General features: G+C 36.1%; 1 protein-coding gene across 1 annotated transcript in view; it reads right to left on the bottom strand.

The window, feature by feature from the left end:
• LOC117340990 (ATP-binding cassette sub-family G member 4-like) overlaps positions 1–10,930 on the bottom strand; it is a 145,558-nt gene extending 134,628 nt beyond the window's left edge. Inside the window, exons 1-6 of the mRNA XM_033902786.1 lie at positions 10,609–10,930; positions 4,038–4,155; positions 3,226–3,415; positions 2,251–2,396; positions 1,380–1,503; positions 206–320 (exon numbers count right to left, since the gene is read on the bottom strand). Of these exons, the coding sequence (XP_033758677.1) occupies positions 206–320; positions 1,380–1,503; positions 2,251–2,396; positions 3,226–3,415; positions 4,038–4,155; positions 10,609–10,828 (913 nt within the window). The 5' untranslated portion in view covers positions 10,829–10,930. The remainder of the gene's footprint in view (positions 1–205; positions 321–1,379; positions 1,504–2,250; positions 2,397–3,225; positions 3,416–4,037; positions 4,156–10,608) is intronic.
• Positions 10,931–14,265: the final 3,335 nt, after the last annotated feature.

Genomic DNA, 14,265 nt, shown 5'->3' with positions numbered 1-14,265 from the left:
TCGTTTTGACTTACCAAAGTCTGCGGGGTTGTGGTACGGAGGACAGATTTGAGAGAGACATTCGTTTTGACTTACCAAAGTCTGCGGGGTTGTGGTACGGAGGACAGACAGATTTGAGAGAGACATTTGTTTTGACTTACCAAAGTCTGCGGGGTTGTGGTACGGAGGACAGACAGATTTGAGAGAGACATTCGTTTTGACTTACCAAAGTCTGCAGGGTTGTGGTACGGAGGACAGACACAGCCTTCAGAATTGAAGTATGGAATGACGTTGTTGATGGTTCCTCTGTATATACAGTTTCCTTCCCCTAACATGTACAGCTACAACACAAAAACACTGGAGATCAGTTTGTGTGTTGTCATCAACATATGAATTAAATGTCAACTTATTAGTGTGCAGCCATCTTCTAAGATAAGTACTCATCATTTCTACCTACTATAGAGACATGATCAACAATTTTTTAGTGTAAAGAATATATTTTTAAGCTTACATATAAATGTAATCAGATATTTCAGATTTTATGTTACACTTATATTATCAAACAATTGTTTTATTTACGTAATCAAACATTTCATGTTTAGTGTTGTACTTACCTAATCAAACATTTCATGTTTTGTGTCGTACTTACATCATCAAACATTTCATGTTTTGTGTCGTACAATGTACTAACGTAATCAAACATTTCATGTTTTGTGTTGTACTTACGTAATCAAACATTTTATGTTTTGTGTTGTACTTACGTAATCAAACATTTTATGGTTTTTGTCGTACTTACATCATCAAACATTTCATGTTTTGTGTCGTACTAACGTAATCAAACATTTCATGATTTGTGTTGTACTAACGTAATCAAATATTTAATGTTTAGTGTTGTACTTACGTAATCAACATTTTATGATTTGTGTTGTACTTACATCATCAAACATCTCCCATTTTGTGGTGTACTTACGTAATCAAATATTTTAGTTTTTTTTGCTGTACTTACGTAATCAACATTTTAGGTTTTTTTGCTGTACTTACGTAATCAAACATTTTAGTTTTTTTTACTGTACTTACGTAATCAAATATTTAAGTTTTTTTTGCTGTACTTACGTAATCAAATATTTAAGTTTTTTTTGCTGTGCTTACATCATCAAACATCTCCCATTTTGTGGTGTACTTACGTAATCAAATATTTAATTTTTTTTTGCTGTACTTACGTAATCATACATTTAAGTTTTTTTTGCTGTACTTACGTAATCAAATATTTAAGGTTTTTTTGCTGTGCTTACATCATCAAACATCTCCCATTTTGTGGTGTACTTACGTAATCAAATATTTTAGTTTTTTTTTGCTGTACTTACGTAATCAAACATTTTAGTTGTTTTTGCTGTACTTACGTAATCAAACATTTCAAAGAGTTTGGCGCTAGGCTGATGTATGGTACATACAATGGTCCTTCCACCACCGGCCAGAGCCTTCAGTACCGATACACACTGGAAACACGAGGCACTGTCCAGCCCACTGTAACACAAAGATTAAATTTGACTTTATACACATTTCTGTAATAAAACAATATTTATCAACTGTTTGCTGAATGGTTCAGATGTGGATCATAAATTACTTGTTTACATTCATAGATATAATTGTGTTGCTGCCTGTTTATATATAATCACTCAGTTAAATTTTCCTGTCGCTTTACATGTGCGAATCTCAGGGCAAGATTCTCAAACTTCAAAACATGCATGCAGCAAGCCTTATATATAAACCTGCCAACTTAAAATATTATCCTGGGGGTCGAGATCTGTCATACTTGACCCCAAAGGAATCAAGGGGTTGAGATCCACCTGACTCGACCCCAAAGGGATTAATAGAATCTTTCACCCCCTTGGGGGTGAGACAGGGAAATCTCAACCCAAAGGGAAGATTCTTAAGTTGCCAAACACGAGACTTGCCGAGTGTTCGGCAGCCTAATTATCTTACCTGAGGATTGAGATTCCCCTGTCTCACTTCCATGGGGTGAATGATTATTTTTTCTCTTACCCAGTTTACCCTCTTATGTATCTAATATTGTACTGTTGCTGTGACGACAAACAATTGTTGAGAACGTGAGAAGAGCATGTGTAGCTTGTCTTTTCCCTAGGGTGAGATAAGAAAATCTCAACCCGGTAAAACTGTGGATATCCCTCTCCAGGGTAAGAGAATAAAGATTCTACAATTCCCTATGTCTCTGTCTATAAAGGAAAGTCTGTTTATATTGTATAGTCCTACCTTGTGGGCTCATCAAAAAACATTATTGGAGGATTGTTGACCAGCTCTAGTGCGATGGACAGACGTTTCCGCTGACCGCCCGATAATTTAATGGTCCTTGTCTTCTTTGTTGCCATCAGTCCCAGTGCCTCCAGAATCTCATCAACCTTAATGACAGGTATATAATCAATTAAACTTTACATAGATACATACTTCTACCACAATACCCTGTGTTATTCAACTCTCAGACCATCAGTTAATCATTACAGCTGTTGATTAACAATCTGTTTATACCACATGTGGTATAAACTCTGCACACATTCCGATTTGCTAACACGGTGAACTTTGACCCAAGCTGCAATTGTTATTGACGTCATCAATAATCTAATGACGTCACATCACCGGGTCCCGGACGTCACCGGTACACTTTATTTGCATACGCGAAATTATACTTGGCCACGTTTCCCTTTGATTCAAGCCGATATTATTGTGGTAGAAACAGGTCACACGACTCGTGATTGTTGGATATGGAATTTATTTCACACTCGTGTCTTTTGTAACTTTTAAAAAATAACTTACTCGTGTGAAATAAATTCCATATCCAACAACCACTCGTTGTGTAACCTCTATTTATCTCATTATAATTTACATACCTTGGCAGTCCTATTTATGATATTACTAGTTTTGCAGTGTTCATTTGGATGTGACCATGTTAAAGTCAGATGTACCAGTGAACAATCTATGAATTTAATATCAAAACTATCTCAAGGTGATGGGGCTCCATCACCAGTAAAGGAATCTTACACCTGCAGTATTAAATGGACCTCTACATATCTTTAATAGTTTCATTTAAGTATTTAAATTTCCTGTTAAACCTTGATTTAACATTATTCATTAATTCTGGGGTTTCATTTTACATATGTTTGCCCTAAGAAGTTAAGACACTCAATGTTTGTTATAAAGACTTCTCTCGACATACAAAACAAATATACAAACCAGGTCTTCTTTTTCTTTGAGCGACATCTTCTCGGCGAGTTTGAGGTGGGCAGAGCACATCATGGCCTCCTCTACACTAAGATGGGGAAGGAGGTGATCGTCTTGCATGATGTAGCACGAGTTTTTACGGAATCGACGTAAGTCGCGGTCGTGGCCATTGACCTGGATCTGACCTGTGATATTCTTTGTCCTGTTCAATGATTCACAGAACAGGTTTATAGTTATCAGGCATGGTATATTTTATTTACTGTTAACTAATTATGTTTTTGTAGCTTGTTTTCACAATTTCAAAAAGAAACAACTGTTTTAAATTATGACTGGCTCATACATGGACAGTACATGTTATTTTCTATGGCAAATACTGTGATTATACTATCATATTTTTGCTTGTCAAGTTAAAATTTCATATTGTCCTATTGAATGAGATATTAAAAATATGAACGCACACAGTATACAGTCAGACAGTAATCTTTTCCCTTTATACCACAGCTTTTATAAATGTGTGTAGCAAGACAAAATACATCCCCATGCATCACCTTGCATTAACAAACCATTATACATGGATTGACCTTCTCAACAGTTGATTCAGTTGTGACCTAACTGACCTGAATTACATGAAATAAACAGTACATTTCTCAAGCAAATTTGCCTCATTGGGTTATTTTCAAATAATCTGATTCTGATTTTGTAAAAAATTCATTGTGGAAATGTAACTAATGGAAAACCTGGAGGAAAAACATGTTCAGTTTTAGCCGTATTTTTCAACCTCATTACAGAAGAACTGACAGGTTCCCTTAAATCGAAACCCTTACCTGTATCCTGCAAGTATGTTCATCAGGGAGGATTTACCAGCTCCCGAGGGACCCATGATGGCCGTCAAGTTCCCTGCATTGAACTGTCCTGACACATTCTTTAATATAACTTTTTCATCTGAAAATTAGAAAATACACAGTTAATTATAAAACTCAAATTAAAAAACATAAAACATTTGTAGCTATCATGCTCATTATTTACCCTGTCAAGTTATTTTAAAATAATATTTTTTAAGCATCACTGATTTAATTATGTTTTATTGCTTTACATTTTCCAAAATGGGGTGATGGGTACGAACAGTAGTTAAATCATAATATATGGAATAATACAGCATAAGAGTGTATATATCAATATAAACCTTAAACTGCACATGCATGCCTTGCAGTGTGGCATTTATAGGTGATATAAATGACATATTTTTGCAGGCAAACAGTCACTATATTAACTTAGCAGACCAACAAATACCAGATGGTTGTGTTTTTGTATGATTGGAAACCTTTAGACTCATAATTTGAATTTTATATAACATTATCATTTTTGCCATCTATTTTAACTATTTATATAATAATGCAAAATAGAAAGACAAAAATATTCCGACTAAAGGACATTCACATGTATTTTCTTTCTTTCTCACTTTTATTGAACCTATAGAAACGTATTGGTAGTTTTATGAAGTGTACAACAGAAAAATATATAGATTTCTCTAGATAAGGATATATAAACTTGTATCATGGTTTCATCAGATGATCAATAGCTTAGAATTAATCAAGAGTTCCAAAACAAGTACATGGGACACGAGAAAAGCTGCCAAACAAATATAAAATTCTCTCCTAATTAAGTCGTTTTGCTGATTACATGAGAAAAATAGCAAGCAAACAGTCAAAATCCACCTCTATGAAGCCTCTTTTTCTTTTTGAGGAATTGAACAGCTAATCAAGATTAAAGCATAAGACTTATTTTAAATAGTAATTTTAATATATGTTCTAGCGACATGAGCCAGTCTAGAATCAACCTATCTAAAGTATCAGTTTTAATTTAAAACGACACTACATATGTAATTACTGATATATGATCACACGCTGTGTGTATTATATACACATGAATACCACTGGGACAGGCTGTTTTGGACTTTGATTTATACAATTGAAGGGGTAGACTCAATGACTGGTATTGTGCACTATATCTGTACTAAATATAGGTCTCCATGTACCATAGGATTGGTGATATACTGTTGTATATGTTAACATGTACAGTACAGACTACTGTGTGTACCACATATACCTATATGTGTAGTTAACCAATATACTGGCTACCAGAGTTCTATGAACCCTTTATAACAAATTAAATGAGTGTTTAAGTGTCATCCCCAAACTGGTGTCATCATATTTGGACCATATATCTACTTCTAAATCTGCTAACAGGTTTAATTGTGAAATGGCATATGCATAATTATTGACATATTTTTTCTTCCCTGAAATTTGTTAATTGATATACCGGTATTTGAATTCTTATAATTATAGATTGAAGGGTCTTTTCGAAACCTTGTGCCATGATAATTGATACTGGTTATATATATTGGCCTATATAAAGTCATAGTTGTTGACAAGATATACTTATATACTTTCAAATTAAATCAGCTAGATTGTTTAATTGTGAAATGACAAAGATTTTATTATTTGGGTGTAATTATATTAACATCCATGAAAATTGTCAATTGACATTTGAATGCTTAGATTCAAGGGTCATCTCAAAACTTTGTGTCATCATGATATACTGGATAATTATTCAGTGGATACAGGGCATCCAGTAGACCCTTGAGAGTATGTTTTTGACTCCCGAAAATGAGATCTGACTCTTGGGTTTTTAAGGGACATGTCTATTTGACATATGTTTTGACCCTTCAAATTTCTCAGAAATAGTTATTTGATATCTGAAATTACTAAAAGCAAGGGTCAACTGGATGCCCTGTGGATATAGGCCTTGATATAGTTGTTAACAGAATTGTGATTTGGTGCAATTTTTATGATTGGCCACATGACTACTCTTATAAATGTATACTGTAAAAGTGGAAATGTTGGCATCATAGAAATTTTTGCTTATTTTGCTATCAATAAAATCTCAGCAAAATTATCCACACGTGAACATATCAACATGTGAAAAATATATATTGACTATCAAATATTTCCGCCAAATAAACCAAAATCCAAGACACAAGGCAAGTTCCCAGTGGTAAACCATGTCGGCATTCAAGTGTCATGTTGTCTGGTTAACTTGTACTTAAATATTCATGCCAAGTGATATTGCAGTGCAAAAATATATTTTCAGTTGACTGTGATCACCCGATTGTGGTTACACACTTGTATCAGTTACTGTTTATTTCTATTTTCAACACACCAGGACCATTTCATTATAACATACCCAGTATACGAATTAAGACTACATATATAATATACAGCGAATTACTTCAGCATCTGAATCAAGGTTTAGAGCCAAGAGGCATAGGATATTCCTGTTTTGGTATTTTAAATCCTTACTGAGCGACTTTCCATAATGAAGTCAAGTTTAGCTGTAGGCTTTTTGGTTGGGGTTATTATTGTTTAAGTCATATCATGCTAAGATTGGTAAGGACGGCCTCCCGTGTGAGCAACATGCATATTTTTGTTTTTGGAGGCTGCAGTATGTTATATCTCTATATATCTCCTTGTGATAGTTTGGCTGTAGACACATTTGACAATGTCAAGTTGCTCCAGAAACAAATAATACTGAATCTCAGTACTTTGGGGTCACAATCTGCATCAGCAAGTTGTGGTGTCTTCGTTTTCAAACACAATATTGTGCCAGTCAAACCAACATAAATAAGATATTTTTAGATCTGATGTACATGTATGTGTATTCATATAGCATGGATGAAAGCATTTTTCAAGACAGGCTTCAGGAATCTGTTATATCAATGTCTTTTTACAATTACAAATTTAAGGTCAAGGTCATACATTGGCCTCAATTTAGTATATGTAGCATAATGTGCGATATAGTGATGTCCCTACATCAAACAATCGCTGCTCTGGAAATCTGCAGTAGATCATACGGCATGAGCTTACAGAGGATTAAGGATCTGTAATAACATGAGCAAATAAAACAGGAGAATGCTACCAACTGAGCCTAAAATAACCAAGACTGATTACAGAGTTTTATATAAAGTCGTCCCTAGATCCTTTCGAAGTATAGAAAATAACGAATTATGGGAGTGCTGCTTTCAAACTAAAGACAGAACATATCCATCAATACCAAACGGAAACTGTGATCAGATATGGCCATCTGGTATATACCTTTAAATATTTAATCTATTATGATGAATAAATCATATTTGACCTATATCTATTATGTATATGTACACTATACGCTGTAATATCTACACCCGAACATCAGGTCGATAACCTAAATCTGTTTGGATAGTTGGGAGAGTTGATTACATTGTAAAGATATAACTATTTATACTACATAAACATACGATCATCAGTTAATGCTGTCTGATCAGTTTCTGTGGCCTGATGATCACACGATGAAGGCCAAATATATCTGGAGCTATGTTTAATTTAAAACAGAAATCTGAAAAAGATTCAACAATTTAAAAAAAATTCAAGAAACACTTGTACATGTACTGTTGTTTAAAATTTATACTAATCCAGGCCTTTTTCTGGGGGCTTTTTGGGTCCGTTAATGGACCCCATTCCCAATCAAAATTATTTCACATTTAAGCAAAATTCCCAAAATTTGCAGTTTACTCCTGAAAAAATCTTTCCAATTCACCAATTTTCTTCCCAAAATTAGACAAAAAGGCCCTTTCCTAAACCTGTGAGAAAAAAGCCCTGTAATCTTGACCGACCCATTAATGGAAATACATGATAATGTCCCTTATTACACCATTGTGCTTGTTTAAATTTTCAACAAGTAAAACATACTGCAGCACAATGTGGTATACTGGTAACGTCAAGAAACTAAAAAGAGGAAAAAGTTTATATCTGAATCATGATCATGAGCTATTAGAAAATATGAACAGCTCAAAAGCTGCAGAATAATTTTCATTTTCTCCTATATATATGCCTTTAGGGTGTCAACGTATGTATATAGCAAGGAAGTTATAATTATTATACCATGTCTGCAGCTGTTGGTCAGTATTACGTCACAACTTATATATATTTAGGTATATAAGTCAAGGCAACGTTAACTGAACTGCTGACATATTAAGGTCTTGAAAATAGCTGAATTTTCACTTTGAAACACTCAATTTCTTATGTAACAACAGTGATATAAAGACAATGCCCACACAGAGTCCTGGAATTGAACGACCACTTATATTAGTGTTATATATATATATATAAATATATGAGGTTGCTTCAGACATGGCAAAATTTTGATAGGTGACCATTGCCAATGTCTTTACAACACAATCTAGCCTCATGTTACAAAAAAAAAAAAAAAAAATTAGGCTCATTACACAATCCTTTATACACTGGTGTAATATATGGTCACATTGTTTATTTATTTTCAAAAATATGTAATAACTTTGGTACTTAATCATTGTCACTTAGTCCAGACAGACACAAGTGTGAAAGTGGTAGGTATGTGTCAGCTTTAAACATGTCATCACTGCCTACATAGTACAGATGATGTCACATTACATACTATATATACATGTAATCTGACAAAGTGGGTAAATGAACACTATTCAGGGCTTTTTCTGAGGGCTGTTTGGGGCCGTTAATAGGCCCCATTCCCAATTGGAATCATTTTATTTTAAAGCCAAATTACCAAAATTTGCAGTTTACTCCTGAAAAAATCTTTCCCAATTCACCAATTTTCTTCCCAAAATGAGACAGAAATCCCCTTCCCAAACCAGTGAGAAAAAGCCCTGCTATTTTCCGAGTAAACCATGCAGTCCATAAACTATAGTGGCTATAAAACCTAGCAATAACTACTAGTATCTGAAGAATGTACTATATAGCTTGGAACCAGTTATATAAGAAATTACCAATGATTACATTCAAACTTAAGTTCCAGATACTGTGAGGCCTCCAAGGAATGACAAGTAATTCAAAGCATTAACAATTTCTTTAAATTAGTATTTTTCATTACCTGTCATATCTTATTGCCAATTTTCTTGTAAACATTTTTTCTTTCAAAACACTGATGACCTTTCTATTCCAGACTGACACCCAAGTGTGAAAGTGGAAAGCATGGTCTTTTTCCTTGCTGTGGGGCAAGTTCCATCAATATTCTTAATCTTCCTTTGCTTAAAATTTTCCATAGGAAAGCATTGCAGAATTTCATTCAGGAATGTTCATTAACTAAGTTTTTTCCTTGTATTTGTGCAGTGCTTTCCTATGGAGACTTTTAAGAAATTTCCTTTAGTTAAGGAACATCATTGAAACTGTGTGGGGATAACCTGGTAGGAATTGCTATAATAACCTTAGTAGAAATACTATTGTAACAGAGCACAGGATTAATTAAATTTTGATCACTGCCTCCGCTAGGGATAGAACCAGGGACCTCTGACTTACTATTCTTACGCTCAACCGATCGAGCTAAAGAGAAGATATCTCTAGCCGAGCGGTATATTGCGACTAGTATTTACCAGGGTTACATACTCCCCCTCCAGGAAAGAACTTGTCCTGGAGTTTTCCAGGGGTAACAGCGATGCTTTCACAAGCAGCGACAAGTATCATACCTTAGTCCGTACATGCATGGGTGTCAATGTAACATAGCGCTTTATTAATTAAATCTAAATCACTGCCTCCGCTAGGGATCGAACCGGGGACCTCTGGCTTACTAGTCTTATGCTCAACCGATCGAGCTAAAGAGAAGATCTTTCTAGCCGAGCGGTATATTGCGGTTAGTATTTACCAGGGTTACACTATGGTGTAAGAGAGATATGCTAGTCTTTTTATGCAAGTCCCTGGCAGCGAGTGCTGGATATTTTCCATCAGTCCTTGTTCAGATGTAAAAATTGGTATGGGATCACCTACTCCACTGTGTTGTGAGCTCTGAGTACTTTAAGTTGGTTTCCTCTCTGTGATCATTTGTATGCTTCCATATGGGCCAACATAAGGGTGACGAATATGTGATATAACTTGTTGACATTTTTAGACAAGTCACCTTTTAGTGACCAACATTGGTTTGTGACAAAATTATAAATAATGAATGTCCGAGTGTGTCACTTATAGAAGCTTTATCGACTACAACAGAAAATATGTTGTGGGTGAAACGGTAAAAATCCTTCAGACTTCTCTCTACAAAAGATTTGAACATAACTTCTATCTATATTGAATTCAGCTTACCGATACAGTGTATTGAAGACACTTTTTCAAAGCCAACACCGTGCATCTTAACATATTATAACCCCCTAGAGTTTATCATCACTCCCCAGGCAACCCCCATCACAGCACACCCCCCCCCCCCCCCCCCCCCCCCCCCCCCCCCCCCCCCCCCCCCGCATCCTGCAACACCTGCTGCCCTAATATCTACAGCCCTACAGGTGCCAGTTACATGCTGTTATTGGGTAACCGTTTATACCTTTATGACGTCCTTGTTTCACACTGTAAACCAGATCTGTGAACTCGATGTTTACAGCCTTCCGTTCAGAAATATTAGCAAATTGACAATTCTCAAATCTGTTGATATCCTTCGACGACGAATCATTGTCTGAAGATGAAGATTTTCGACTGCTCATACAGCCATCGTTAATTCCTACAGGTAAAGGAATGTGTGAATGTGTACACAATAATTCTGCCATGGCTGTCACGTCCTATTTTCTCAAAAATATCCTGTTATTTTCGCCACAGATACGTCGCCATTTTCCCGTATTATTCTTTGTCCTTCATTACCCCGAGAGGCAGACCAATCAGAAATCTCCAAAATGGATTAGTCGAAATTTACGAAGGGGCGAAGGTTCAATCAAATACTAATACTATTTATCAAATAGTAATTTTTTGCTCTTGAAATACATTAGAACAGAATGATATTTTCTACATTCGTTATTTGAAAGACCTTTTTTAACGATAACAGATATCCGTAGCTACAATCAGTAAATAAATACAACGTAAATATCGCCCACCCCTGCTCACATTAGTACACCGGAAGTAAACAAATAACCATGTGACCTATATATACACGTTGCCTCAGTGTAGACTTGTTAAAGTTTTATTCAAAGGCAATATGTTTTAACCTAGACGTAATTTATTCCAATTTTTTATCATTTGATAAAAAGAGGCCTAATGGACCTGCATTGCTGAACTGATTTTATTGTGACAATTCAAAGATTAGAACTGCTAGGCCTATTTCAATATTTTACTATATATATAATCAGAACGGTAAATATTATAATAAATTTCTTATCGCTAGCATTGATGCTGAAAATTGTGAAACACCGTAAATAATCAATTTATAAGAAGCTTTGTTAGTAGTTAAAGATTAGTAAATGAAACAACCAGGAACCGTTTAGTCTTTATAAATGTGTACGAGTTATCTCCCTTGTCATGTAATATCGTGTGCCATGTCAAAGTGAACTATTTCCATCTCGCTTTTTAATCCCAGCCTCTAAAGTAAATTTCTGGAAATATTTATTATGAATTAAGACATTCTTCCAAAAGAAGAAGAAAAAAAATCAACATTGAAATATTTTTACACAATGAACTGTGTGTAGTAAGCCTAACCCGATACATATTGCATTAGAATTTATCTTTTGTTGGTTGGAATGGTGGTTATTAATATACATATAAAAATTACATATCATAACAAGAAAAAAATCTACTTAAATAAACTGGAACTGTAAGCCAACGGCTAACTAATACACCCGCTACCCCTAATTTACAACAACGGCGTAGCACCGTTGTATTATGAAATATTCAGCTTAATAAGACAATATCTCAATATCAAACATTCATAAGCCTCCTTTGTATTTCCATGACAATGGTTCTTGAAACACCAGGTGTCTTAAATGATAGATGTTGATAAGCAACAACACTGATTCAATGATTCAATGATTCAAATAGTTTATTAAAGTCTCACCCTCAATAAAATATTTACATATAAACAAGAATATCAACATACATGTACAAAATAAAAAAAAAAAAAAAAAAATACGTAGAGGCCACTCTATATAGAGTTATGAGAGACTATAAAACATGATTAAGATAAAAAATACAGTAAACGATTAAATCCTATAACACATATTTTTCCTTTTATCTAAAATTTGTTTGCAGGCTTTGGCACTGTAAAAACACATATCACTGTTGTGGAGTATGAAGTTAAATTTATCCGTATCACAAAAATTATTAAAATTACTATCTAGTTGACTGGCTCTTAAAAACAGTGCATCTCTTATTTCATTATACAATGGACAGTGAATTAAAACATGAAGCTCGTCTTCCACATCAATGGCACAATTAAAACAAGTTCTCAAATTAAAATCTAAATTTTCATACCGACCAGTCTCAACACGAATAGGAGCAACTCCACATCTGAATTTTGAAAGGGCACCGCGTGTACCGGGTGCCATTACATTATAAACATATTTCTCAGTTATAAATTCACGTTTAAAAGTATGATATGTTCTTAATTTATTTCTACCGTTTCCTCTGACAGATGAGGTTCTACTAATATTTTCTTTCCATTTGCTAACATATTTGTCAAAGATTCTTTGTAAAAATAGCGATCTAGTAGTTTTAAAATCGTGATTGGTATTTGAAACATCTAATTGATTATCAGGAAATCCTAATGTACGAAAATGTTCTTTTATCCGGAAATTCCAATTTCGACCGTTACGTCCACTTTTATTACTGGACCAAACAAAAACCTTTCTATTAAGTCTGTTAAATTGGTATTACTTCTGTATAAACGATTCCAATGTGTGTACACTGAGTCCAAAAGCTTTACACTTGTGACCAGGTTTGAATAGAATCTATCAAAGGACGGATGAGATGTCAGATAATACACAAAACTTGTGTATAGTGGCTAAGTTACCAGAACAACCAAAATTTCAAACCAAACAAGGGAAACCTGTTAACAGATATCATGGCAACCGCAATTTTGGAATTTAAACAGCTGCAATCATATCTACCCGTGTCCCCATCATATCTACCCGTGTCCCCATCATATCTACCCGTGTCCCCATCATATCCACCCGTGTCCCCATCATATCTACCCGTGTCCCCATCATATCTACCCGTGTCCCCGTCATATCTACCCGTGTCCCCGTCATATCTACCCGTGTCCCCGTCATATCTACCCGTGTCCCCATCATATCTACCCGTGTCCTCGTCATATCTACCCGTGTCCCCGTCATATCTACCCGTGTCCCCATCATATCTACCCGTGTCCCCATCACATCTACCCGTGTCCCCGTCACACCTACCCGTGTCCCCGTCATATCTACCCGTGTCCCCGTCATATCTACCCGTGTCCCCGTCATATCTACCCGTGTCCCCGTCATATCTACCCGTGTCCCCATCAGATCTACCCGTGTCCCCGTCATATCTACCATATCTACCCGTGTCCCCGTCACACCTACCCGTGTCCCCGTCATATCTACCCGTGTCCCCGTCATACCTACCCGTGTCCTCGTCATATCTACCCGTGTCCCCGTCACACCTACCCGTGTCCCCGTCATATCTACCATATCTACCCGTGTCCCCGTCATACCTACCCGTGTCCCCGTCATATCTACCCGTGTCCCCGTCATATCTACCCGTGTCCCCATCATATCTACCCGTGTCCCCGTCACACCTACCCGTGTCCCCGTCATATCCACCCGTGTCCCCATCACATCTACCCGTGTCCCCATCACATCTACCCGTGTCCCCGTCATATCTACCATATCTACCCGTGTCCCCATCACATCTACCCGTGTCCCCATCACATCTACCCGTGTCCCCATCAGATCTACCCGTGTCTCCGTCATATCTACCCGTGTCCCCGTCATATCTACCCGTGTCCCCGTCATATCTACCCGTGTCCCCGTCATATCTACCAGTGTCCCCATCATATCTACCCGTGTCCCCATCATATCTACCCGTGTCCCCGTACATTCTTGTTTTGTGAACATCGGTCCACGGTTTCAGGAGTTGTCCGGACAAGAAAAACATGTTAAAAGTGACCGTGTCAGTCATTATGGCAATCTAGATGTTTTAATTTAAACAGCTGCATGCATATTCTGACATGTTCCTGAACATT

Source organism: Pecten maximus, chromosome 13 (genome assembly GCF_902652985.1).
Source record: "Pecten maximus chromosome 13, xPecMax1.1, whole genome shotgun sequence".
Classification (NCBI taxonomy): Eukaryota; Metazoa; Mollusca; class Bivalvia; order Pectinida; family Pectinidae; genus Pecten; species Pecten maximus.
The sequence above is the reverse complement of the archived record's forward strand: the minus strand, read 5'-3'. Positions and strand labels throughout refer to the sequence as shown.